This window comes from Crocodylus porosus, unplaced genomic scaffold (assembly GCF_001723895.1).
Source record: "Crocodylus porosus isolate Cpor-Errol unplaced genomic scaffold, CroPor_comp1, whole genome shotgun sequence".
Taxonomy (NCBI): domain Eukaryota; kingdom Metazoa; phylum Chordata; order Crocodylia; family Crocodylidae; genus Crocodylus; species Crocodylus porosus.
Genome location: NW_017728920.1, coordinates 10,009,975 through 10,037,234, shown reverse-complemented (window position 1 = coordinate 10,037,234; position 27,260 = coordinate 10,009,975). Strand labels below are relative to the sequence as shown.

At 45.0% G+C, this 27,260-nt stretch overlaps 2 protein-coding genes across 2 annotated transcripts; both read left to right on the top strand.

Moving 5' to 3' along the window:
* Positions 1-2,802: 2,802 nt before the first annotated feature.
* On the top strand, positions 2,803-15,475 carry TFAM (transcription factor A, mitochondrial). Its single transcript, XM_019538581.1, has 7 exons — positions 2,803-2,882; positions 2,986-3,125; positions 8,044-8,114; positions 8,957-9,106; positions 11,342-11,437; positions 13,815-13,871; positions 14,799-15,475. Exons 1-7 carry the CDS (start codon positions 2,821-2,823, stop codon positions 15,051-15,053), a joined length of 831 nt encoding a protein of 276 aa, XP_019394126.1. The 5' UTR covers positions 2,803-2,820; the 3' UTR covers positions 15,054-15,475.
* A 2,175-nt stretch (positions 15,476-17,650) lies between these two features.
* DNAJC9 (DnaJ heat shock protein family (Hsp40) member C9) lies at positions 17,651-25,202 on the top strand. The gene is made up of 5 exons (XM_019538579.1): positions 17,651-17,907; positions 17,982-18,122; positions 19,987-20,241; positions 21,037-21,123; positions 24,552-25,202. Exons 1-5 carry the CDS (start codon positions 17,728-17,730, stop codon positions 24,669-24,671), a joined length of 783 nt encoding a protein of 260 aa, XP_019394124.1. The 5' UTR covers positions 17,651-17,727; the 3' UTR covers positions 24,672-25,202.
* Positions 25,203-27,260: the final 2,058 nt, after the last annotated feature.

The window sequence follows — 27,260 nt, the reverse complement described above, 5'->3', positions numbered from 1 at the left end:
CCCTCAACTGGAGCAACCTGGCTCTGGTTCAGTGCCGGCCAGCTAGTTTCAGTGGTGTCAGGGGGAGTGGAAAGGGAGCTTTCCCTGCACCTATGGCAGGTCCAGGCAGCTGGGAGCTGCATCTGTACTGCTTTTCCCAGCCTCCCAAGTCACTTGCTGGGGAACCAGGTGCAGCTTCTAGTCAGAGGGGAACTGCACTGGAGTGAAGCTGCTGCAAACTTATGTCTGTATTGTCACCTCTTCTCCCCTTTCCTCCCACCCCTGCTTCCTGGCTGATCGATAAACACAACTGGGGTGGCAGCTGCCTGCCCTCACAGTGGGGACAGGCAAAGCCCTCCAGCTCTGTAGGCTGTATGCTGCTGTCCCCTGGTATAAAGCAGTATTATTTAAAATAGTAAGACTAGAAGATAGCAAATCTTTGTGCAAAAAAAACCCAACTGAAAATAGGGGATTTTCTGCAATAAAACTAAAAATGAGGTGAACATACTCAGTTTATTCTACCTTGGCATGAAGCGCTAAAGCAGGGAGTCTCAAGCAAGCAGGGTGCCATGAGATCCTTTTAAGAGTGATGTAGAGTGTTAAACAATTTTAGCAATGTAAGCTACACATGATTCACAAGGTAACTAGAGATTTCAACCAGGAATCCATAATGTTAAAACCACCTGTTGTCAACTTGCTGAGTTCTTTGCAGAAGAATTGCTCTATTATTTCTCTGCAGTCAGAAAAAAACAAGTGAAAGCTAGGGGCTGGATTTTTCCAGGGGGAAAGTGCCTTGAGTTTAGAAAAGTTAAGAACAGATTGAATTTTATTAGTAAATGTTTAGGATTCTGAATCCAAAAAGATGACAAAGCCAGTAGGGAAATACAGATCGCCCAAGCCAGGGACTAACAATAAAGGGATGGGGGTGAGGAGGAGAACACAACTAGGTTACAAAGAATACAATGTTAATTGTATATTCTAAATGTTTGCCCCAAATCAAGTCTGAATCCAGACAAGGATGGTTTCAAGAGAGAGCATTAATCTGAGAATCCTTGCTTCACTGTAGATTTCCTGGACAAGTCGCTTAATCTGTTGGTTTCCCTATCTGCAAAACTGGTTTATTGCCCTACTTCAGAGCAGTGTTGTGAAAGTAAGATGCATTAAAGATTTGAGATGCTTAAGTAATATGATTAAATGGGCATAGTTAATAATGATTTGAAGTGGAGGGGATCAGTTTTTTATAAAAGTTGTTTATGGAAAGGTTCTTGCCCCAGCTTTTTTATTGGAAAGGGCCACAAAAGATATTCAAGAGTAATGCAGTCTGACCTCACTTTAGCTGTAATGTTCCTGTTCAAAGCACTGTCTGAAACTGGTATCAAAATAACCCAAGTTGTATGAATTTTCTGAGAGCTTTAGTCAATGCTAAATATAACTCTAATGACTTATCTCGACTATACATAGGTTTCTCTGATATATGAATGAATGAATACTATTGGTAGCATAATAGTTTGAAATTAAAATGAATACAGTTTATTAGGGTGATTGTGCAGATGATTTAGCTGAGCTGAGAATCATCTTTGTAAAAGCTGTGACCTAAAATGGTTGCTACTTGGTTTGTGATGTTTCCATGTAAAATATAACAAGCTTGGGAAGTGAGTGGTTCAAAAGAATGTTTCATCAATTTGGTTACGACATCTTTTGTCCTATGGCCTCTTTAATGGGAGGCTTAATTTGGGAGCATTCCATTGGGAAGAATGGTGCTAATATTAGAGAAATCAAACCCTTTTTAGTATTAGCTGTAAATAAAACAGGTGTGTTTAGAGAAGCTAACAACTTCCAACAAAGGCAGAACATGGCTGTACAAGGCAGCATAAACACTAGTTAGATTAAACTGTTGTCTAAAAATTAAAATGCCACCATATCAAAAGAGAAAGCAAGTATAAAAACAGCCAAAAAGGGAGTACTGCACTAAAGACAAGTGAGACGGCAGATGCTGAAGTGATTAAAACAGAAGTCTCAAAAGTGCATACAATGGTCCTGGAATTGGACTGAAGGCAAAGTTGTAGCTAAGTGAAGAAGAGATCATTAAGTGTATACCAGACCCTTCAAACACAGTCACCTGCTGCAGGCTTTTGACTCGGGTCAGGGAGCAGGTTGAAAGGACAGTATTTCTACCCTGACCAGGTGGCACAGGACAGCCTGGCTAGCAGGTGCCATTCTGCTCTGCTTCCCGTGTCCTGAAAAGAGGTGCGCAAACTCCACCAGAAAAAAAACAACAAATGACACAAATAACAAGTTTGAAAGGTAGCAAGTATGCATATAACCTTACAATTGTCTCCTGGTACATTGCTAGCATCCCCAAGGAGCTGTATTGTACAACTGGTTAACTTTCCAGGCTGCACAGTTTGAAATCAGTAGGAGCACTTGCTTAAGCACCGGTATGAAAACCGTAAGTTACTACGGCGAAGCCCTTCTAAGGTGAGAGTCGAAGCAGGAGCAGGGGTTATGCTGCTTAGTGTGCAGACTGGAGGTAGTTATGATAGGAAAGGGCAATAAGTAAACGACGCCTTTCTCCAGTGTCAAGTGCCGCCCCGGGATCCCTCTGAGATCCAGCGCTGAGGAGATGTGGCGTGAGGGGTCAGACCCGCGGCACTGCACGCGGCATCTACGCGCATCTCGCTGCTGTCGCTAGTTTCCTCCCGCCCCCGCGCCCCAGCCGGGTTGTTCCGAGAGCCGCCCCTTCCGCACCCCGCGCAGGCGCAGGCGGGGCAGGCCTAGGCTTTGGCGTCCGCCTCAGTAGGAAGCGGCAAGGTGGGGAGGCTCACGCTGCAGCGCCGGACAATGACGGCCGCGTTGCTGGGCCGGGTCCTGGCCTATGCGCCCCACGCCCAGAGCCTGCTCAGGTAGGGGGCGTCTCCCCCCGCCCCGCTTCCCTCCACCCGGGCCTAAGGCCGAGCCGCGTTAGCCGCGCTCACCGCGCCCGTCCACCCGCCCATCCCCCCACAGGTGCAGCGCGCCGTGCTCCGGCCCCGCGAGGCGGTGGTTCTGCCAGGAGCCCGAGCCCCCCAGCGCCCCGAAGCCGCCCCTCCGCGCCTTCATCCGCTTCTACGTGGGCCAGACAGACACCATAAAGAAGCAGAACCCAGGTAGGCGACGCGGAGCCTGCTCCACGCGCCCCGGCTCTTTGAATCGGCCGCGATGTGCCGGCGCCATGTGTCCTCTGCCGGCCCCGCGACACCGGTAAAACCCGGTCGATTCTACCTCGGGGCGGCGCACAGGAGACGCCCGGTCCCTGCACTGGCCTGGGGTTCGTTTTTAGGGATAGTTTGGCATCCTTGGGTCCAGTTTAATAACCCCACTTCTGAAACGTATGGGGTGAGGGAGTCAGGGTTCTGTGGGGAGATGTGGTATCTTTTATTGGACCAACTAAATAGTTGGAAAAAAATGTTCTTTGCAAGCTTTCAGGTACAAACACCTTTCTTCAGGCAGAGGGAGAGTGTGCTGGTCAGTTGTGTGCTCAGCCAAAATGCAGGTCTGTGAAAATGCAGCTGCATGCCAGTGAGGAACAGGGGATGGGAGACAGTAGGTGTGAGACAGGTGGGGGGCGGGGGAGGATGTTGACCTGGTGATCTATTTTGTAGCCATGTTGGTCTGAGAAAAAAGAGAGTACACAAAGCTCTTGGGTCAGAGGTGATAACTTGTACTAGACCAAATAACTATTAGCAAAACAAATAGACTTGGTTTCATAGATTTTGTAGACGTTAGGGCTAGAAGGGACCTCAGAAGATCATTGAGTCCAGCCCCCCGCCCAAAGGGTAGGGAGTCAGCTGGGGTCATAGGATCCCAGCAAGGTAAGCATCCATTTTACTCCTGAAGGTGTTCAGTGTAGGTGCTTGAACCACCTCCGATGGCAGGCTGTTCCAGACCTTGGGGGCTTGGACAGTAAAGAAATTCTTCCTTATGTCCAGCCTGAAATGGTCTTGCAATAGTTTATAACCGTTTGACCTAGTCATCTCTTGGGGCGCTCTGGTGAACAAACGTTCCCCCAGATCTTGGTGGTCACCCCTGATAAACTTATATGTGGCCATCAGGTCATCCCTGAGCCTGTGCTTTTCCAGGCTAAAGAGCCCCATGGCTCTCAGCCTCTTGTCGTAAGGTCTGTTTTTCCTGACCTCTGATCATGCACATGGCTCTTCTCTGCACTCTCTCAAGCTTCTCCACATCCTTTGGTGATAGAATGTAGCTGGTAAAACAGAGAGAGGCTACCTGGGGTTATTAGATGGTGTGGGAGGTGACTTGGAAAAAGGGGAAAAATATTGGATTTGTGCCCTCTTTCTCCTACTTATGGCAAGATGAAAACCTTGAAAGATTTGTCAGAAAACAAAGCCTAAACTTACTTATATTACAAAGTCAGATCTTGTTTGCCCTTGAAAGGCTCTGACTGTTGAACCTATGCAATAATAGCATAATAAGAATTGGATGAAGTAAGGTGAGAGGAGGGAATTTCAATTGGACTAAAACTCTCAGTTGGACTAATCAACTCACAAGGTGATAGGTTGTGATACTACTTCAGTTTAATTGAATAATATTTAGAATAAAGGGTAAGAACATTAAGAGCTATACTGGGTCAAACCAATTGTCCTCCTAATCCAGTGGCAAGAGTGCATGCTTTAAAACAGGAGTGTTTAAACTTGTTTAGCCCTGTGGGCCAGAATAGCAGTGCAGGGCTGGTCCACAGGCTGAATGGATGGTGGAGGGCTGGCCCTGCAGGGGAGATCAGGCTCACAAAAGCCCCCCAACCAGTGCCAGGCAGCCAGCGTGGCTCCAGCCAGCCTGGGACTCAGGGAAAGAATCCTGGCATCGTAGGCACTTGTTCGCAGCCTTGGGAGCAAGCTGCAATGCTGGGCTTCTTCCCACGGTGCTGTGGGTTTTGCCCAGTTGTTAGTTGTGCAGCAGCAGGCAGTCTCCCATTAAGGCTTTGCTGGATGAACCAACTCTGGACTGGATCTGGCCTCTGGACTGTGTGTGTGACACCCCTGCTTTAGATGGAGAACATTGAACAGGGTATGGGCCGGATTCAGCTTGCAGAGCGATTTTTACCTAGCCTGCAGCGAGTCCCTTGGCCCCGTTTAGTGGTGCTAGGGAACACTTGCCCTGTGCCATCCCACAGCTCACCCAAGGATGCCTGCATGGTGGCAGCAGCCCCCAGCCCCACCAGCTCTGTGTGGAGTATAGCACAGCAGCATGAGGGGGGGAGCCCTGGTGAGGACATTGTGTCTGGGGCCGGGGACCAGTCTTTGTGGAGACCACATCCGGTTGGGCAGGAGCTGTGTCTGGGACTGGGGTGCTTGTCTCTATGGAGACTATGTACAGCTAGGTGGGGAGCTGTGGCTAGGGGCCAGCTCCAGATGCAGCACCCTCCTGCCACTGCTGCTGCTCCCCCCCTGTTCTGCTCTGCACTGCTACGCCCCACACCGAGCCAGCAAAGTTGGAGCTGCAGCTGCTTCACAGGCATCCTGAGGCAAGCTGCGGGCTGGCATAGGACAGGGATGCCCCATCACTGCCCACCTCCCCTGGCCCCAGCCCAGTCTTAACTGCTTCAAGTACGTGGCAGGGCATGGAGTTGCCCACAGGTCCACCCTCTCATCCCACACCTGTGGGCTGTGCACCCCAGAATAGGTGAGGGGAGGAGGGGGGGAAGCTAAATTTTCCCCACTTGGTGGACTTAGCAGTGACATGTGGCTATCTCCTCATCTTGGCCTCCTGGGTCTCCCCCAGGGGGCTTGCAGCCATCCTTTCCCACTTGTGGGTGCTGCAGCCCCTCCCACCCAGCAAGGCCTGGTGGCCGCTTTCAACTTTGCCCTGGCCCCATGCTGTTACCACCCCAAGATCCCAGCCCTGAGCGCAGCAACGGGGAGCTACAGCCAGGGTTGGGATTGTGGCATGGTGACAGTGTAGTTTTGGGGTGGGGCAGACCTGTGATCTGCTCCTTGCATGCCCATGCCCACAGAACTCACTCTGGTTGAGGGGCATGTGGGCAGCAGAACATGGCTCTGACTCCCACACTGTCCCTGCCCTGCAATCTGTTCCTGTGATCCCAGCCTTGCCCACCCTACAACAGCCCGAGCCTGTGTGTCCTGCAGCTCCTTCCCACCACTGCCACCAGCGCCTAGCAGCAGCTGAGCACACAGTCCCGGCCAAATGAAATGTGGACCAGCCAGAATCTGCCTGCACAGCTCTGACCCCAGCCCACCCTGCGCCAGCTCTGGACTCGCCCCAGCCAGAGTGGGCCACTTCTGGATCAGCCAGAGCCCATGTGCACAGCCCTGATCCCAGCTCTACCCTGTGCCTGCTCCAGACCACATGCCCATGCTAAGCAACAGTTGTCATGTCCCTGTAAAAGCTGCTGCTAGGCACAGGGGAAGATGGTAACTTCCCCCTTTCTGCTGCTGAGCCCTTCTTGCTGCAGCTGCCCAGAGCCTGTTGCCCCACTGGGTGGCCTGGAGACGGTGGTGATGGTGGCAGAGAGGAGCCACAGGGCACCCTGGGTGTGTGCTCTTGGAGGCTGCAATGAGAAGGACCCAGCAGCAGCAAGGGGGAGACAGCACCCTTTCCCCCACACCTAGCAGCAGTTTCTGCCCACCCACTGCCACTACTCAGTGTGAGCAAGGAGGGGGTCCAGAGCAGGTGTGGGACAGGCCGGGGTCAGAGCTGTGTGTGCAGGTCCCCACCAGTACCATGGAGTCAGGGCCAGAGGTAGTGGCAGCCAAAAGGAGCCACTGCTTCCTGGGCTGCCTTGAAATGCAGTCCAGCCACGGAGCCACCCCGCCCCCACTGCATGTCCAGGGGCGGTGGGATGCACCATGGACTGGAACGCACCTGGGCCAGGCAGGACCAAAGGACCCATTGTGGATCGGACAAAATCCTTTGGCTGGTGGGCTCTATTTTTCCCACCCCTAGCCTGGTCCCATATTGAACTTGGCTATACAATCTGCATCTAAAGCCAGTGGTAATGAGTTCCATAAGTTAAGACACAGACACATTCTTATATTCTGACTTGGTAAATAATAGTTCCTCATTCGCTTTGTCCACACCCTTCATTATTTTATAGATTTCTATTATATTCCTTCTCAGCCTTCTCCTTTCCAAACTGAGGTAGTTTAGCCTTTTTATTATCTCCTGGTATGGTAAATGCTTCATACCCGTAATAGTTTTGGTTGTCCCCTGTACCATTTCTAATTCCACTACTGTATTTACCCAAGTTCAAGATAACCCCGAATAATTGGAGTCTGTACATGGAAAATGTATTGATTTATTATAATTTTCCATGTATAGACTGATTATTGGAGGATCATCTTAAACTTGTCCATCCCCCCCTGCCCAATGAAGATGGTGAGGGAGCAGACAGCTGGGTCCCTGCCTGCCCCTTGCCTCCCCCCTTGTGTCTGCCCCCCATGCCACCTTGAGCCCCTGCTCTCCTTCCCTGCCATTTCACCCCCTTTTCGTGTCTTGGACCTCCCCTCCCAGCCTCTGTCCTTCTCCCTCCTTACCCATGCTTCTGCACTGGTGCTGTGGGATCCTGCTTCAGGCTGGCTGCAGTTGAGCTGCAGTGAGGACAGAGCTTGGTAGGACATGCAGCAAAGGTAGGACAGGAGAGGGAAGGCACAGGGAGTGCAGAAGTGGTGGTGGGGGAGGGTTAGGTAGCAGCTCTGGCCCCTTTTTATACATTTCTTAGAAAAGAAAAAGATATAAACCAAACTTTTAAAAAAGTCCCTTCTATGTCATCTAAAAATGTCTTTTCCTGAAATGGTGGTGTTTTGTTCCATACTGAACACTTAAGCAAATGGTAAAGAATAACACTTTGGGAAAAAAATGATTTTACTTCCTGGAACTGGCAAATGAGGGGACATTTTATAAAACAAAAAAAATTAAATAAATGTTATCAAGGAAAAGTACCATGGGCAGGTGCTTTTCTAGGGAAAATTGGAAAAATGCATTTTGAACCCTAGAGAATTTATTTCCTCTCAACAACTTTATAACTTTAATTTGTTATTTAAATTATAGGTATAACAGTTTCGGAGATGGCAAAGAAAGTTGCACACACTTGGAGGAACCTATCTGTATCAGAGAAACAAGTAAGCATAATTTTTCCCCTTAAGCTTGGATTGCCTGAGTTTGCTGTTGTTTTTTTTCCAGCTCATGGAGATCATGGCTAACAGGAAAATAAGTTTGGGTAGATAATACTGAAATTCTCACAAAAAGCAGGGATTCACTGAACTTTTCTTTCATTCCTTTTATTTTCCTTTGATGCCAAGCTTGGAATGTAAGAGGAACAAACTGAGTGGTATTTTGGAAAGAGCAGCAGTTTCTGAGCTGGTGTACAGCTAACTTGAAGGACTGAGCTCATTTACTCTGAGCTGCATAAACTATTGTTGAATACCTAAAGGGAACGTTTCAAGATTGCTTTGGATGAATCATCAGTTGTACTTTTAGTTCTGCTAATACTTTCCTCATACAAATTGACTTGTAGTTGCTTTTGCTTACCCTGGGGCAGTGGGATGATAATATGAATGCCTATGGGCCTTAGATATATAGTGGCCACTGAAGTGTAACATGGTATCTGTAGCAGAAATGCATGCATGTGGATAAACCATTGTCTTTTGCTGTGTCAAATCCTGTGGATTGTGATGTCCCCTGGAGGGGAAGGACAGGTTATGTTTAGAGGAAAAATGTGGTAAGTGGGCAGTTCATACACAAGAAGTCTTCTGGTCTCAACCTGCCGTATTCTCCTGAGTGCGTATTTTAGGGTCTTTGTACAGCTTGCTGATCCTAGATAGTTTTTGGCTGGCTCTGCAGTTGTGGTATGTGCTGCAGCCTGCATGGTTTAGACGGTAATTCGATATATTGAGTACTTTAAAGGTAGCATACTTGTAATACATTTACTTTTGTTGTATTCATAGTTTCTGTACTTTTATAGGCCTACAAAGCAGCTGAAGAGATAGATATGCAGGTATACAAAGAACAGTTAGCCTTATACAATGCGCAGTTAACGCCAAGCCAGAAAGCAGCTTTGATGGAAGAAAGGATTAAAAAAAAGGCTAGTACAGAATTGAAGAGGCAGAAGAGGGTAAGTATTTCAAGTATCATTTCACTGTGTGTGTGCATGTTTCTTATAAATTGGACCTTTTCTTACCTTCTTTATACACAGTGAAGGAGTTCCAGAGAAAATTGGAAAACCTATTTTAAAACTTGTAATTCACCCCTTTAAAATTCTGCTTATGTGTAGCAACTTGCAATAGGATTATATAGCTATACTAGAACCAGGTGTGTATTAACTTGTGTTAACGTATTAATTATATTCCATTCTTCCAGTGAACTTGTATTTGAAGCCAGATATCCAAATTTAAGTCAGTTGACAAATGGAGGTTAGGTTATTAGTATAACAGCTTTTCCTCTGTGCAATTGAACAACAGTGTTAGTGTATTGAAATAACAACCAACTAGGTTGCTATTTGGGTTTGGCTCTGGTGCGAGATGCACAGGTGAAAACCCGTCGCGCCCCTGTGAGCCGTGGACTTACCAGTGGACCCTAACTCAATCCCTTAGGCCAGATCCAGGAGGTAGGCGGGGCCCATGGTTGGTGGGCATAAAGTGGTGGGGACAGCTGAGTGGAACCAAGGAGAGTCATGCCCCACCCTGGTTCCGACTTTGCCCTGCCCCTTTGGGAGCCGTGTGGAAGTTAAGGGAAGGGGGAACACTTACCTGCCCCCTTCTCCTCCTCTGGTGAGTCAGGGACAGTGACACCGGTTCCAGTAATCAGCACAGCATAGCACTGGCAATGGTCTACGCATGTGCCAACCCATGTAATGTCAGTGTTCGTGGGATTTTAAAAAGGGCTCCCAAAAGCCATATTCAGCTCTGGCTGTGGTGCGAGATGGAGGTGGGAGGAAACCCCGTGAGCCCAGGACACCAGCGGATCCTTCAGAGGATCCTGACCTGATCCCCCAGTGCAGAATTGGGAGGTTGGTGGGGCTTGCAGTGGGTGGGCATTAGGTGGTAGGGGGCAGCTGAGTGGAGCTGAGGAGTGTTACACCTCACTCCAGCCCCAATTTTGCCCAGTTCTTTTGGGAGCTGCACAACTGGATCTCACAAACAGGCACGCTCTGGGCCCAGCACATGAGTTTGCCTTTTCACGTGCTCTCCTGCATAGTTTGGCAGCCGCTCTCAGTACTGAGTTGCCCCCTGGCTGTCTCATGCATGGCATAACACAGCACACCGAAGGCAACTGAAGGCCCACACTGAGGGAAGTCCCCCAGCAATCCAGTGCTGAACACCAGGTAAAGGAGACAAAGGCTTGTCTCTCTCTTCCCCTCCAGGTAGGGACCCGGGACTCTGGGCATCTCCAGGCCACTTCGGAAGCTGAGAAGCTAGGGGACCTCCCCCCTACAGGCAGCTGCTGGAACCTGCTTGCCTAACCACAGCTGCAGCTGCAGCTGGTGAAGACCGTGTGGGAGCAAAAACACCCACCTGGTTTCCTTCTCATAAGCACACAGGCAGCCACGTGACCAGGGTTGCCCTGCATTATGGTGATAGGTACATGCTAGACTCCAGGAACTGGACCTGTTCAGCCTGAGGAAGGGAAGGCTGAGAGGTGAATTGAGAGCTGCCTACAAGTAGGGCTGTGTTATTTGCTGGCCAAATCTCCAAATAAAAATAGAATCAGGAGACCCTTTAATCTCTCTGAATCGAATTAGAAAACTCTTAATCAGTTGGGAGAGATTTGATGATTTGGACATAGAAACAGCTTTAAATGTTTTTTCTACATACCTCAAGGTATCAGGTGGCTCATGAACACTGAGATGGTAGGGTGGATGGAGTGTCCCACGAGAGTGCAGGGGGTCCCCAGCATGCTCAGGGGTGGACCTGGAAGTGGACCAGAAGCACTGCGGCATGCATGGGAAATGCACCGCTCCCCCCCCCCCCCGAGCCTGGTGACGGGTTCCCTCCGGGTCCAGTGGGGGCAGCAGGGGTCCCCTCGTGGCTAATCGCTGAGCTGGCAGGGGGGGTCCCCTGCATGCTCAGTGGCGGACCCAGATGTGGACTGGAAGTACTGGTTCTGTTTCTGATTCTAGGTAGTCTTGGTATTTTTTCCTTCTATCTTTAGTGTAGATCAGATTTAGGTAAGAAATCACACTTAAAATCAACATTTTACAAAGAGACTAAAGTAACCAATAAAATATTGAAGATATATTTCCAGTTTTTGATTAAATGAGTTGTAATTGAAACATACAGTATTCTATTAGGCAAGGCTGAAGAAATGACTAATTTGGCTTTTTCTCCCCCCCCCCCTTTTTTTTTTTAAGGAACTGGCCATATTTGGAAAGCCTAAAAAACCTCATAGTAGCTTTAACTTTTTCATGGCTGAACGATTCCAAGAAGCTAAGGGAATTTCAGCTCGGGTAAGCAAGACAAGATTGGTTAGTTTAGGTTTCTCCATTGTTAAAGCTATATCACAACATTATGGGGATTTAAAAAAAAATCTGTTCTGGGTTCTGTTGTGGCTGTCAGTAACTGTGTTAATAATTATTAACAGTTATTTAGCTTGGCTGCAGCATGAGTTATTAGTGTATGTTTGCCCCTTTGCAGCTATTTCTCATCTACTCACTTGAGCCAGTATATGGATACATGGACTGAGAACAGGTCTGCAGACCTTCAGTATTATATACACTCAGCAGTTGAAGGTTTAATCCATTTTTCTTGTCAAAGGAATTATTCCATTTTTCTCTACTGCTGTCATAGATATGGTCCAAAAAAATAAGTTGTATCAGTTTAGCTAAAGTCTTATCTAAACAAGAAAGGTGTACCTCTTAACTGATGGTAAAAATTTAAAACGATGGTGCAAAACCTGGTGTGGATAAGCTTATTTTAGTTCTATGGTCGTATTGATTAGATAAACCTGTTAGAAATCTGTTTAAGTCCATTAGAAATTGAGCCATGCTAAATTAATATAAGCTTTATTAAATTAAAATAACCAGGTTTACACAGGCATTTTCACCAGTTAAACTAAATTAATGTAAATTTGTACTTTAAATTAATCTGCATTTCTTGTGTTGACAAGTACTATGATGTTTATAAATCCATATAGTTACACTGGTGCAATTTTATGTGTTTGTAACTGTCCTAGGTTCTGTTTTAGTAATTAATGTGAAACTTAACTGATTCTGTCCAAGAAAAGATGATCCCAGTCCAGCTTTGATGATACTCTTCATTATTGGAAAGAGCTTTTTGAGTGATGCAAGGAATTTCCCCCTCATGTTATTCAGACTGTCTCCTGTCCCCATCTTACCTAGATCCAGTATTAGGAATAGCGAGTTTTAACCTGTTTGCGTCTTGTGGTGGTATAGCTCGTTACTGACTTGAACTGAAGTAATAGAAATATATACATAATCTTTGGGGCAGCTGCCCATCAACCTGTTTCCTAGTTACCCATGAGTTTATAGTGAATGAATGATGAAGGCTTTGTTTGGTAGTTAACTCAGTGTTTCTCAACCTGTGTGTCACAAGAATATGCAAAAGGGTCGCAAACAAACTTCAAAAACAGATCAGACTTTAAAAGTGGATTCTTCTTTAAAGTAGAAAAAAATGTGGGGAACAGTGGCTTTTCCCTTAGGCCATCAGAGTACCAGCACACAAGGGGCTGTTTGGGGCCTCCTGTGCCCCACCCCTATGACCCCCAGCCCCACACACCTCCTCCACATATGATGGGGGCTGCAGGTCGGGACCGAGGGGGAATGGGTCAGGAAAGGCCATCCATGTTTACAAATGGGTCCTGGTACAAAAAGGGTCTAACCAATGGTGAGGGGGTGACCAAGGCAGCAGCCTTTGTGGGTGAGGACAAGGAGGATGTACAAAAATAGCTACAGCCACAGTGGCAGCTGCTCGCACTGCTGATTGGCACTACAGTACCTGACGCTGCCTTGGGTATTGTGCAGCTACCCCAGATGTGGAACTGCCTGGTTATGTCTCCGGATTTGTTCCATTTATGCAATTTATTTACATTGGACCAGGTTCCTAGTGTTGAGAGTATAATTTTCACTTTTCAGGAAACAAGTTGCTTTTCTCTCTTTTTTTCTTCTCCCTGCTTTCTGCTTGCTTTCCTTTAGCTTCCAACTTTTTGTTTCATGACTTCCCTCTAACTTCAAGTTCAATGAATTACCTTTACTTTCCCATTCCTACCTTCCTGGACTGTCAGCTTTACTCCTTGCTAACCTCCTCATCTTCATCACTTCTACTGGTAATTTCCTAGTTTTCATCTCTGGTTTTAGACTAGTTGGGGAACTGTTGATATTCTGAGTCGCTTTATGAGGACATAGAAAGAATTGTTTCTTACTTCATGAAGGCTTTGTGGTGATTAATATTTTTGAAACATAAAATTCAGATTAGTAAGTATTAAAGAAACAGCAGTGAAATCATCAACATATCTGCTTGCTAAAATGCAAGCGGATAACATGAAAAATTGTTTCATGTAATGTTTATATTTGTTTGTAAGGCACAAAAAGTGCTAATACTTTGTACTAACCAACACACATTAGCCTTTCTTAAGTTATGATCTTACCCTTTTAAGAGCAGAAAGAATGTTGGTTTTAAATGGAGCTGAATGTTAAGATGTTAAATAATTTGGCTTTAGTGAAACTTTATTTTCTTCTCCTTAGTATGCTTAAGAATTGTATCCAAAATTTATTACAGAAGTTGTTTTAAAAAAAAAAAAAAAGCTTGGGCAGGCTGTTCCTAAATAAATGTTCTGGAAAAGCTCATATACCTTCACTTTTTTCGTAGGAAAAGATTAAATGGGTAGGTGACGAATGGCAAAATCTATCCAATTCTGAAAAACAGGTATGTATGTGTCTCTTGGTTTTGGCACAGGATGACTCAATCCAGGGTGTGATGGACTTGAATCAGAATAATAGCATGACTTCATTAATTCTAGAGGCAGCAACTGTTTAGGTATAGTTGAGAAGACATTTAAGAATTTGTTTTCAGGTACTTCGTTAATTTTTGAAGAAAATTATCTTTTTAAGCTTTTACCTTACAATTATTCTTATTCCAACAGTGATTATTTCTTTACATGCTTGTAAAACATAGTTAGGTTGGGTGGCATATTACAATATGGCACATGTGTTTTTCACCAGTTAAATTTCTTCAAATGTAATTATTTCATAAATAAGATATTTTGTTGTTATTGGAAACCTCAGACTAGCAGTGATTTGTCATTTTTTTGTGGACAGCAGTTTCATGAGGCAGGAATATTTTCTGGAAGACATGTTATTTAAGGAGTTTTTTAATAGTTAAAATGAAAAGACATTTTTCTTAAATCACTTAAGGCTTAAATCTCAATAGAATTTTAAGGTTGAATGGTACATGTACTGCTTACAGGGTTAGTATCATGCACCTATGTGGCCTTTTCCCACTTCAGCTGAAAAACTTGCAAACATTTTAGGGGTATGATTGCCAGTGTTTTAAATATGTAGATGACTAAATTTTTACTATTTTGTTTGCTCTTTAACATAGGACTGTAGAATAGCATCATGTTAGTAGTTTCATGTGTGCTGATGAATTTGTTGTCAAAAATAATGCATGCTTAATAAAAAAATTCTGCAATGTTAGGAAGAAAAAGTTCCACAGAACTGAGTGGAATTGCCTGCTATCATGTGCATGCAGTCACTCAATAAATAAATAACATACATGTGCATATGTTTAGAAAAGGAAGGGGAAAATGGTGTTTTACCTAAGGAAACATTCTGACATAATGCATTTTCTCAGTACTATGTACAGTTGGCTGAAGATGATAAGATTCGATATGCAAATGAAATGAAGTTATGGAAGGAACAAATGATTGAAGCTGGACGTGAAGATCTTCTAAGTTGGGAAAAAAAATCCAAAATGTTAAGGAACAAAGCAAAAAAGCCAGTAACGGTTTCAAAAGTAAAAACTGCAATGACTGTTAAAACAGCCAAAGCTTCCTCATCACCTGAAGTTCTGGCAAAAGTAGTCGAGACAAAAAAATCTGAAGAATAAAGCTGGTAAACATTTTATATTTAATTCCTTATGATTACCATGTCTTTATCCTGCTTGTAAAAAGATTATTACATCATTCTGAAAAAACACTCAGATGGGCTGCAGAATATATTTAACTTGAAAGTTATGAAAGGAATTTGAGTCACTCTTAGAACTGTTTAAAAAAAAATGACCTCTCCTGCTGTAACATTGTATAAAAGTAATCCAACTTAATCAAGCTGTGAACATTTTTTTTTATACGGGCTTCTTGGAAAATCATTCTTGATTTGGAATAATACAGTCAAACATTAGCTTTTTTTTTTTTTTAATATAAGACTTAACCATGTTCTACAACCACCTGAGTACTTTACAATAATTAAAAATCAGAATCTGAAGTAAACTTTATTCCCTCCCTAGTATGAATAATGGTAATTTAGTAGATACAAACATATGTCTTTATCTGTATTGTTAGTAGTTTCAATCATAGGTATTACAGTTAAACTACTCAATATGCGCATTGATTTTTGTCTGTCCATCTCCCTTTTTGTATATGGCTCAACGTCTATGCAACTTGAATGGTATGCATAGAATAAAGACTTACTGAGTTTTATACAGAACATCTTCATCTGAGTATTATTCCACTGTTTTGTTTCAAAAGCTGCAAAATAATATTTTGCCATTTTCAATTTTGGAGCAATTTGTGTAAAAGTGACATATTAATTAATAAGTGTAAACTGTTATGACTTGGTTATGTATTTTTTAGGAATACAATTGTTAGCACTATGAAAAGCTGACTGGTGACTCCCAGAGCCTTTTCCCACCTGCCAAAGTCCATTGCAAAACTCCCACAGGATATTCAGAGGATATGCCTTTTAGAATTGAGTTTTCAATGTGTTGGTAATAATTAAAAATGTCACAAAAATTAATTGCATGAAATGTCAGGTACTTCCAGGTACTTGGCTTTGTTGTTGTTTCTGTTTTGCTTTAAATGAGGTAGTCAAAGGGAATTCCCTACTCCTTTGAGTTGACTTGCTTGCATTTGCTTTCTTGAGCTTCCAGGGGCTGCTGGTAACACACAATACTACTTTGAGAAAGGTTCATTTTTCCCTTGGATTTTTCCAAAAATCACCTTGAAAAATACTGATGCATTAAACAACAATTAATGTATACTAGTGAAATCTTTGCCTGTATGAGCAGGGGCATATACAGTAGGAATGAAAAGGTTGTATGATATTAAGTAGGGACCTGCTAAAATTGCAGCAGGACAAAGGGTTTTTCACAGCCCACTCACGCTCCACAGAGCCCCTTATGCAGGCATTTTGTGGTGGCCCTGCCCCTCTGCACTGATTGAGGAGTTCCCAGAGGGATGAGGGGGCAGCCATCATCTTGATTGCTGGCTGCCCTTTGTGCTGCCCTCCCAGTCAGCACCTTCCCTTCCTGGTAGCAAGGACCCCTGGCTCCCACTAGGGAGCCAGCATTTTCTTTTGTTGATTTCTTGCTAATAATCCTAGATTTTGCAGTTGCTGGGAATTAAGTAGGTCCCTGGCCCGAAGCCTTTAGTACTGCTTTGTTTGTTTATAGTTCAAGAAAAATGTTGGTAATTGGAAGGATTCAGAGGAGAGTTAAAGACTGGAAAACAGCTTTTTAGTGTACATCACCCAAGAAGCTTCAAGTAAGCAGGGAGCAAGCAACCCCTGTTTTAGGTTTCCAAACATTTAAAGGGCAATTTACAGTGGGAAACAGAAACTTAAGAGTTTTTTAGCAGGTCGATTTTCTCTGGAACACTTTTAAACAAGACTGGATGCCTTTCTAAAAGATGCTCTAAGTTGTGTTGTCCGTGGGCTGAAAAAGAGGTGAAGGTCTGGCCCCCAGGATCGAGACTAGCTCTCCACACCAAAGCCAGCAGAGGACTGCTCTGGTCTGCACACCTTGTGCAGCAGGAGCCCTAGAGCAGCCCTGCGGACTGTGCAGCGTGTGTTGGTCCCAGTCTGGGGCTTGGACATACGCAGCACAGGATGCATGGTACATGAAGTGTACATGGAACAGCCTTGTGCACTGGCTCTGGGGTAGGGTGCTTGTCTGTGGGCCTGGACAGGCCATAGAGCCACCATTCAGGGCTGATTTGGGGGGGGGTGCAGTGTGTGCTCGGGGTTGAACTTGTATATCATGCACCATGTGCTCTAGACCAGGATTGGGCCGAGTGGCTGATCGAGACTCCCTTTACAAGCATCCGCCCCGCACGTTGCTAGGGCCGGTTTGCACGGGGACCAGCTCCGCAGCTGCGGCCGGGCGTGCAGCAGGACAGGCTGCTACGGGCCGGGATCTGCGGCGGTAACCGCGCGGGCAGAGGTGCAGTCCGTTGCCGGCGTGCCCCAGCTCCGGACTGCGCGGTCACCGCGGCAAGATCCCGGCCCAGAGCAGCTCCCCTGGCGCCGGGCTCCGTGGAAACCCTGCCGGGCAGCAGGTCCCCCGGGACTGCGCCCCCCAGCCAACGTTATTAAGCCCGGTCGGCCTCCTGCGGCTGTGCGCCGCGTCTTACCCGTGCTCAGCGCCACGTCTCGCGGGACCGGACCGGCTCCTTTTACGGCAGTTCCTGCCTCGGCCGTAAAGCGGCGCGGGTCATAGGGCGGCTGCGTGCGCGCCAAACTCAAGGGCGGGAGCGCCGCCCAGAGGGAGCCGGGGCTGGGGCCGGGCTATGGGGCTGCTGGAGCAGTGCGAGGCGGCCTTCGGCTCCGCTGACCTGTACTGTGTGCTCGGCGTGCGGCGCCATGCCTCGGCCGACGAGATCCGCCGCGGCTACCGCAAGGCGTCGCTGCGCGTCCACCCCGACCGCGCCGCCGCCGAGCGCCGCGGCGAGGCTACGCAGCACTTCCAGGTGCGCGGGCGGGCCGGGCCGGGCCGGGCCGGGGTGGGACCCCAGGGCTCGGCGGTAACGTTATCCCGCCGTAGGTGCTGGGCCGGGCCTACGCGGTGTTGAGCGACCCCGGGCAGCGCGCCGTGTACGATGAGCAGGGCCTGGTGGATGAGGAGTCGGACGCGCGGAGCCAGGACCGCGACTGGGCCGAGTACTGGAGACTACTCTTCAAGAAGGTGGGTGTCGTGTGTCCTCCTGGATCCTCCCGGAGGCTCCGGAGGGTTTGCCTCTTGCCTGCATCTGGGTGTTTGCAGCCCTGGCAGTATCTCGCCGCCCCTGGAGGGATTTTGCAGCTGCCGGGTTGGGAGGAGCTAGCCAAGGACCTTCTCTGCAGGAGCAGGGCTAGTGACCTACTGCCCGTGCGCCGTGTTCCACCCGTGGACGTGTGGTGTCAGTGGCACCTGGTGCAGGTGCCTTACTCAACAGTATTAATTATGTAGCCACCTTCTAATTCCTTGCTCTGACAGACTAAACACATGCAAGGACCTGGGTGTTCTGGCAGGGCTTTGTACCCAAGAGCTAAATGTAATTCCTACAGCCCCTGCTCAGGTCTTTCCTCATCTTGAAGGCACCTTCAAGTCCAGTGGTCACTGGACTTGAAGTAGATCTCGGAGCTTCTTGCGGTAGATCTGAGGCTGGCATGGGAGGGCTGAGTGCCCATGTGCATGCACATGCATGCTCCAGCCCTGCAGGTCAGTCCATGGGGGAGAGAAGGGGCAGGGGCTAGATTGAGGTCCCTGCGGTGAGGGACAGTGCTGCAGAAGCAGGGGTAAATTGAGTGTGGGGGACTTACCTGCGGGGGAGGTATGTCCCCAAATAACTTTTTCTGCCACTGCCTTGATCTGTCCGTCTCCCCCCACCTTTGTCTCACTGCAGACTTACCTGCTTGCAAGGGGGAGATGGCACACAGTAGATCTTACGTTGCTTTTAAATGCCAAAGGTGATCTCCTACTTTACAAGGTTGGAGACTGCTGCTCAAGTCCATCAGCACCTGTTTTGTTTTGTTTTTATTTTTGTATCCATTTTCCTTGGGCATGTAAAGTTCTGAGTGTGGTGGCTCTCTCCCTGCCGCCAGGAAGATAATAGTACCAGTGTAGGGTTCCAGTACCCGCCTCCCCACATCTGAGCTGGACTGGGTCATTTTGTCCTGCAGCTGGAAAAAGTTGTCTACTCCTGGTCCAGGAACATCCATGAGATAAAGGGGGACAGAGCAGGACAAAGCTGAAGAGACTTGGCGGTTGACACTGAGACTGAACCACTTGGTGGTTCTGCCAAGGCTCCTTGCTCTGTCTTAGACCAAATGTCAGCACTGCTCCCTCTTTTTAGCGTGACTTGGTAGCAGGGTTGTAGAGCCCAAAAACTTGTCTAACCTTTCTTCCAAGTATATGGTTGGTCCAATAAAAGATATTACCAGACAGACCTTGTTTATCACAATTTGAGACAGTCTCTGGAGCTACTGTGCTGACAAAGGAAGAGGAAACAGTGTCTTTCTTTGAGGTCCTTGTGTTAGTACCACTATATTTCATCAAACAGAAGGTGGTCTTGAATTGAAGATGAGTAAATTTTCTGACTTGGTTTAAATGGAACCCCTCCTCCCCCTACATCCCCTTCCCTGCATGCACATCCCAAATAAAGATCTGTTTACAAGTCTGTAGCCTCCATTAAATACAAGAGGTTTTTACTTTTACTTTTACTTTTGCCTCAGGTTGAAGATGCAAGTCATCTCTAAAAGAAATCTTGGCTTTAAAAAGTATGTTTTGTACTTGAAGGAATACAAGGGATATTTTAATGTGATTTAACCACGGAGGACGTCGATGACCAAACCAATAGTTCAGTTTCTCCAGAACTTGTTTTAAAAGATAGTGATGGGTGCGTGTGTGCACAGTACAATCTTGAATCTTAGCTAGTAGAGAAGATCAAGGGAGGCATGCTGGGCTGTAGTGTATGGGGCCTTTTAATTCTTTATTTTCTTGCAAACTTGCCTTCTGCAAGTTTTATAATTAATGAAATTGTGCATGTTTTTTTTTTTTTTTAATTCAGATCACCGTAAAAGATATTCAGGATTTTGAGAAGAAGTACAAAGGTTCAGAAGAAGAGCTGACTGACATTAAATCAGCATATAAAGATTTCAAAGGAGACATGGATAGGATTATGGAATCTGTGCTGTGTGTGGATTATACAGATGAACCCAGGATAAGAAAGATTATACAGCAAGCCATTGACTCAGGAGAAGTTCCATCCTATAAAGCTTTCATTAAAGAAGCTAAACAGAAAATGGATGCAAGAAAAAGGAGGGTATGTTAAAATGTATACCAGGGTCCCAAGAGATTATAAATGCCATTTGGTATTTAATGCCAAATATAAATATTTAAAAATGCATTTCACTTAACTCCATGTAGACTGCTTCTCTGTGCTTTTTAATTTCTCTTCCTGATAGAATTGCAATACCCCTGTCCATCACCTAGATGTTAAATTTGGCCAGTCTCGGAACTCTGCATTTTTTTCCCCTTAGAAATAACTTAATTCTTCACCCATCACATGTTCTAAAATTATAATCAGGTTTTGAAAATTTTCTATGCAATCATAGGCTTTGTTTGCATTTTACTTTCTACTTGTGTTTTTTTCTATGTGAATATAGTTTCCCTTCTGCTAACAACTTGGCAAAAGTTTCAGTATAATTGGACTTAATGTAAAAGGGTATCTCAGATCATGAGAACAAAATATTATTTTACTTTAAGGTATCCCACCATGGTATTCACTTCTTGTACCATAAAACTGATGGTAGCACTCTTGTACCATCAAGTTTGATTCTCATTTAAACAGTAGAAGCTATTTAAATACATGTCAGACAGCAACAATTAATATACCTTCCCAGTGGTGGAGTCGTTAAGGGATAAGTGTTTGTGTTTAAAATAAACTGCAATTCTTGTGGACACGCTACCTTAAATAAATAATAGTTTTCTCCTAGAAATTTTGTTTCTTTGGTCTTGTTTGCATGTAGACCACAAAAAAACTAAAAAATCAGTGTCTGCTATAACAACATTTTGGTCAAATGCAATATTAAGGAATAGCAGTTAATTGCGATTTCAGGCTGAAGAAGAAGCTAAAGAAGCAGAGAAGTCCAGGGAAGAACTAGGCCTTGGTGAAGGAGAAGATGACTTGAAAGCACTTATTCAAGTAAGATTTTCAGAATGTCTGGAAAGAGGATGTTTTTATCTCAGTTATCGTTAACTAATTTTTGGGGGATCATGTGTGGATATAATAATCTGATCCTCGAAACTACATACTCATCTACCTTAGTTCAGAATCTGATCCCCCCCCCCCAATGCTATAGTTTTGTGCATTCTTATTTACTCTTCAGATGGTTCTAATCAACATTGAGCATAATGCAAAATCTTGTTGCATAAATCCTATTTTTAAAATGACCTGGTTCATTGCAGTTATCACAAGTCATGCGTTTGGATCTGTAAGACAAGTGGCTGACCTGCAGTGCATGTGCAGCCTCTGTGATGCATAGCAGATTGAGGAGTAGGCAGGGAGCAGAAGCAGCAGCAGAAGGGTTTGGAATAGCACTTGGTGAGGGCACAGGACTTGACTTTTGGCATGTTTTCCGTACAGGCTTGTTCCCATTGCCATTAGATATGGCATAGTGAAGGATGCATCAATGCATGTGCTGTCCATGATGGGACTGGATAGCAATACTCTTCCGTGGTACATCCTTGCTTGGAAAGGTTCCCCTGAGTAATGGTGGTTTCTACTGGTGCAGTAGAGTAAGGACATGTGCAATCATCCTGTATTTTCTGTCTTGGGGCAGCTAGGTGAACTGAAACATTTTTCTCTATGCTATTGAATACTCCATTTTATATCTTTAGCTCATTCTTCCCAGTAGTGTCAAATGGGCATGAATAAGAGCAAGAGCAGTGAGGCTCAGTCCTTAAAAATATTACAGAATATGCAGGATTGAAGGAAGCAACTAGAGTAACAGATGTTCTAGCTCCTTTTATTGACTCTATGGCCCCTTCTGCATGTACAGGTAAAAGCGCAGTGGTATCAAATGTGCATTTCATGCAGTTGTATATTAGCACCTTATTGCTGGTACAGGGGAAGCCCAATCTTCAGCTTCTCCTACACTGGCAAGAGGCAAGCTCTCATGGCTGAGAGCCCCACACACCCCGGTTAAGGGGCTCCCAGATGCAGGGGCAGTCTCCCTGTCCTGGGAGTGTGGGCCAACCCTGCATTAGGGGAATTGGCCCTGCAGCAATCCTGTGGCCCTGGGGAGCTTGCCAGAAGGCACGCTACAGGATTTGTAGCCCCGACTAGGTGAGGTGCACCCCTGTGGCTGGGAACCCTGTCAATTGACTGGGCTCCTAGCCACAGGGAAGACTATGCTGCATGTGCAAATTAAACTACATTGGGTTGGAGTTTTTTGTAATGTGATAAATGCTTTGCATTTATAGTTGATCTCAAGTCAATTCCACAATTTACCAGGTAATTGCATGATACCTGTAACACACAGAGGGGGCCTAAGTGATGATCAGACACCCTCAATGTTCTCATCTTAAGGATTTAGTTAAATAACTGGATTCTTTAAAGGATGGAAAAAGTAGTAGGGGTGCACCAATAAATTATTATTTTTTGTCTGATATCATTAGCTGATGATTAACCAGCCATATTGGCTGAAGCAGATCCAATAACTGATATTTAGTAATGGTGCAAGGCATTTTAAACTACTAACCTAAATAAACCCTTTTTGTTTGCCTTGCACATGCATGCATGCATGCATGCATGCATGCATGCATGCATACATACATATGCCTCCTGCCTGCTCTGGCCCTTGAGGAAGGTAGTGACAACCTTATTCCCATACATGTGGCCCTCCTGCCGGCAGCCCTGCTCCCCTTGCAGCATGTCCTGCCATCCCAGCTGGGTGGGGTGGACCCTGGTGCAGACAGCGGTACCAGGTATATTTGGAACCCAGACCATGCCACTACCACAGTGCTGGCAAGCCCCTCACAGCCAAGCTCCTGCAGCCGCTGAGGAGAAGCTGCTTTTGCAAAGGCACCCAGTGCCCGATGGAGCAAAATCTCTCTCATACAGTACCTTACCCCACTTGTGTGCAGCCCAGTCTCCATGGCAGCCTTAGTGTCAGGCCCCTGCTGTGCACAGTGTTGCCATGGCAACAGCAGCAGCCAGTAACAGTCTGTTTGAGCGTGGTGCCCTGTGACCATTCCCTGGTACCCTCTCCCAACTCCTGGTGCTCAGTGGGACCTGTAGTCTGCTGTGGGTCGGGCCAGCAGCAGGGCATGGAAACCGGACTATCCTCACCAGAGTGTTCCGGGCACACTGCCCTAATTAGTTACAATGACCAAAAAAAGCTGATGACCGATAATGTTATTTTCCTTTTATCATTGCCAGTCCAATAGCCAACCAATATATTGCTGCACCCTTAAAAAGTAGCTGTTGAAGATGCATCCCCCAGCCTGGTGTATTTGATCAGGAGGTTACTGGTCCATGATATGGATCTCTCTTTGTCATTTCTAGATAGGATGTTTATACTCACGTTTTATGTGAGGTCAGTACATCTTAACTTCCTTTTACAAGCTGAAGCTAGGAAAGCTGTTATTACTTGATTGTGTGGACTGCCTTCATATAAACACAGCATCCAGCTCCAGAGACTTTATTGATTTGCCTTCTGTTTTCCTAGTGGGATTTAAAGTGCTGGCTCTTACCCAAAAGCCATGTCCAGACGAGCACAGATGTTTGGTTCCTCAGGGACAAATAGCAGTGGCACACCTTGTGCCGCTACTAGTTCTCCCCAAGCAATGCCTATGCCACATGCACTGGTGTGCAGCAGGTTACCTTGGGTGGGGTAGGGGAGGCTGGGACCAGCAACTGCTGGCCTCAGCTGCCTTACCTGGGGGCTGGGGCAGCTGGAACATGGCTCTAGCAGGCCAGGCTTTAGTTTTGGGTGGTGCCTGCTATTTTTTTCTGTGTGAGTTTTTTTGATCCTGGGATCTCAGGGTCAAAAATAAACCAAACACCCCAGCACTGCAAGGTAGCAGCACAGGAAATGCCTGAATGTGCACATACCACATGGCCACACTTGTCTGGACACAGTCAAAGAGTCTAAGTTGGTCTGATTCTGAGGAGTGTTGAGCATGTTGAAGTCCATTTGGGGAATTACAGGGGCATGGTGCCTTCAAAAAGCTAAGTCAGAAGTGACTTCAAGCCACTCTTTTGAGGAATTGTCTGTGTTCCTGTATCATGCTGCTAAGGTTGGCGAAGATGCTAGAGTTAAAGCTCCTTTGATGTAAAAGGAAGCTGTTAAAGGGGGGCTCATGACAACCTTTTAACTTTTACAATTCTCTGCTTGCTTCTTTGCACCCCACCCCCCATTTTCTTGGGTTTTTTTATTTTAGTTGCCTCTGCCTTTTTACATCTTCAAATTTAATTCTTATAAATTAAGTTATCCCTGGTTAGGAAATTCCATGGATTTTTTTTTTTAGTTTCTATATTCCCTTCTAAATGCATCCCAGCATCTCTATTTATTTATATTGTTTCTATTAATACTTTTTGGTAAAAAAGTTATCTCGTTTACTTTATAGACTAGAAATCAGAATCGGAAAAAAGAAATGGACAACTTTCTGGCTCAGCTAGAAGCAAAATATGGAAATAAATCTAAGAAAGGAGGAAAGAAAATGGCACTCAAGAAAGGGAAGAAATAGTCTGAGTTCCCAGCCTCCTCTTTTGCCCATATGAGAACAACTCAATCTCAGTAAACATCTGCAATCTTCCAGTTTGTCAGTATATGGCTGTATCAATCCTTGTAGATGGAAAGATATGGCAAAACGCACTCTGAAGCGAATGTAGATAAATTCCCTGGCAACTTGTAATGAAGGTTAAATAGGCTCTTGATAGCAAATATTACAATACTTTCTTATATTAAGCTAACTGGGAGGTGTATGTCTGCTTGTATTTGAGTTGTATAATACATCAAACCTTGCCAACTGTCACTGGCAAGATTGCTGGTTTTAAAACAGATCAATGTATCCTGAATCGGCATTTAATGCGTCCAGCCATGGGAACCAACCTGTGTTAGTAATTAATTAGTATCTTGTTTAATCCCGTTCTTTTTTTTTTATAGTCCCTGCACAGCAGTTCTCAATAGGGCAAGTTACTTTCAGATATTTCTGTGTTTTTTATAAATATATTTCTGAAACTAGCTTTAATAAAATAAATGATGGTTTTGCAAAAGTCTGCAGTATCCTTACTTCTCCAACCTGAAAATTGTTTTCATCATTTGCTATCTGAAACAGAGAAACAGTGTCTTGAACAGCTGGCATTCAGCTGGTTCAAGTATAGTGGTAACAACAGTATTGCAGTATCTGACTACAACAGGGCTGCTTGTCCCCTTAAGGAAGAGCAGATGCTGATCACTGGAAGCTCTAAAAAGCTAAGACAGAGCAGCAGGGGGGGAGCAAACTGTCAGACAGTGGACTCAGCCATCAGCTGCACAGAGTGGCTGGACTGCTGTGGAAAAGCCAGGGCTACAGGGAACCCCTCCCTGTAGCTGGGAGGAGATGATACGGTTTTTGATTGCTTGTTTTATTTAAAGACTCTTATTGGTATGGTCTGGCTAAGAACCTAGCTAGTCAGGGAGCAAAAGCTGGCCTGAAGAAGCCTTGTGTGCACTGATGTCAAATCATCATTTTAATTGTTGAAGACAAGAACTCACTTCACTGGTATAGTTATGAGTCCTTTGCCTGCAATCGGGTGTTTTTCAGGACCATTAATACTTCTCATGGTGTACTACAAAGTTAAAATTGGAATTAAAAAAGCTCAGTAGTTCATTATTCTTCAAAATAAAATATTTGTAAGATACAAGAATGTTCTGAACCAGGTGTATGGATGAAGCCAAGAAGATTCTAATGGGTGAGAATATGCCTGTGATAAGTTCATCAAGAAAAAACACTTCTAAAGGCAGCAGAAATTCATATATTATGCAGCGATACAAATTTGAAGGGGTATTCACTTAATAATTTAATTGTAATACAGAAATTAAGAAAAATCGGGGGGGGGGGGGGTATTGTGCTATGAGCCTTTGCTGCTGGAAATGCTTATAGCTTTCCAAGATTAGTTCTGAAATTTGATAGCGTTTTAACAAGTTTCAATTAACTTAATTTTTAGAATATATTTTTTCAGGAAGCTAGCAGTATTCTATGCTGTTATCTTAAGTCCTTATTGTAATTATAGCATTTTAGCAATTACCCTCCAATAGCAACTAATGGAAAATAAGTCTCACTAAGGAAATCAGGTATTTGTCAACCTTCTATACAAAATATAGGAATTGTATATGTTTCGAAGCTGAATTGCACTTCACTGGATTTTGTAATTTGTCTTTTGGTCCCAGTCTACACCTGCAAGTTACTAGCTGCATTAACATCATTCAGGCTAAATTTACAGGCTGCCTTTAAGTGTTAGTGGATTGTAACAAATCCTTGAGTAATGGAAAAATTATTTTGGTCCCTAAAAAGAGGACATCTTGGTATGAACTGAATAAAACTGTCCTGACCAAGTTTTATTTTTCTTTGTTTCCATAAAGCATGTAACAGGCATAATAACCAAAATTATTTGTGCCTTTGGCTATAAAAGGATTTACAGTTTAACTACATGCAGAAAATTCATGCATCTACCAGAGCACTAACATAAACATGGTACATACATAAACATACTCAGCTAATTTCTGAAGTGTTTTGGTATCCTGTGTGACTAATATCAGAGAATTTGAGAGGTTTAATGAATGGAATCTTTAGGGATCTAGCAATTGCAGAGTTGTTGAAAGGTCCCAAAAAGTCTAAGAGCTTTTCTTCAATCCCACTCCTGCTTCATGGGACTTTAGGTCAGATGCAGAGCACAGCCTTTTAGCTTCCTTGCAGCTGAGTTTGTAGACTTCTGGGATAAAGGGCTAATTAGGATATTCATTTGGTTCAGTTTGTTTTTTTAACTATACAATCTTTCACCAAGAGTCGTCTCTCTATTATCTTCTATTCACGCAGAAGGAAAAAGAAAATAAGTGGAAGCCAACAAACAAGAAAAAGCTTGAACTAGATGGAGAAATAGTTCCCTCTCCAGGAATCTGGCTATCTTTCCCTTGACAGGAACTTCAGCCTGTAAACATCAATTCTGTTCCATAGTGACAGTTTTCTTGCAGGAAAGAACAGGAAAGTTATCTGACAAGATACCAGTTTTCTCAATTGCATGTGATGGCGTGAAACTACAAACTCAGTGGAAGCTTAGAACTTAGAAACTTACAA

Coding starts and splice junctions, on each gene's coding strand:
- TFAM (XM_019538581.1), top strand. CDS start 2,821: ATGACGGCCGCGTTGCTGGGCCGGGTCCTGGCCTATGCGCCCCACGCC. Junction 11,438..13,814: donor CTAAGGGAATTTCAGCTCGG/GTAAGCAAGACA, acceptor CTTTTTTCGTAG/GAAAAGATTAAATGGGTAGG. Junction 13,872..14,798: donor TATCCAATTCTGAAAAACAG/GTATGTATGTGT, acceptor GCATTTTCTCAG/TACTATGTACAGTTGGCTGA.
- DNAJC9 (XM_019538579.1), top strand. CDS start 17,728: ATGGGGCTGCTGGAGCAGTGCGAGGCGGCCTTCGGCTCCGCTGACCTG. Junction 17,908..17,981: donor AGGCTACGCAGCACTTCCAG/GTGCGCGGGCGG, acceptor ATCCCGCCGTAG/GTGCTGGGCCGGGCCTACGC. Junction 20,242..21,036: donor TGGATGCAAGAAAAAGGAGG/GTATGTTAAAAT, acceptor TTGCGATTTCAG/GCTGAAGAAGAAGCTAAAGA.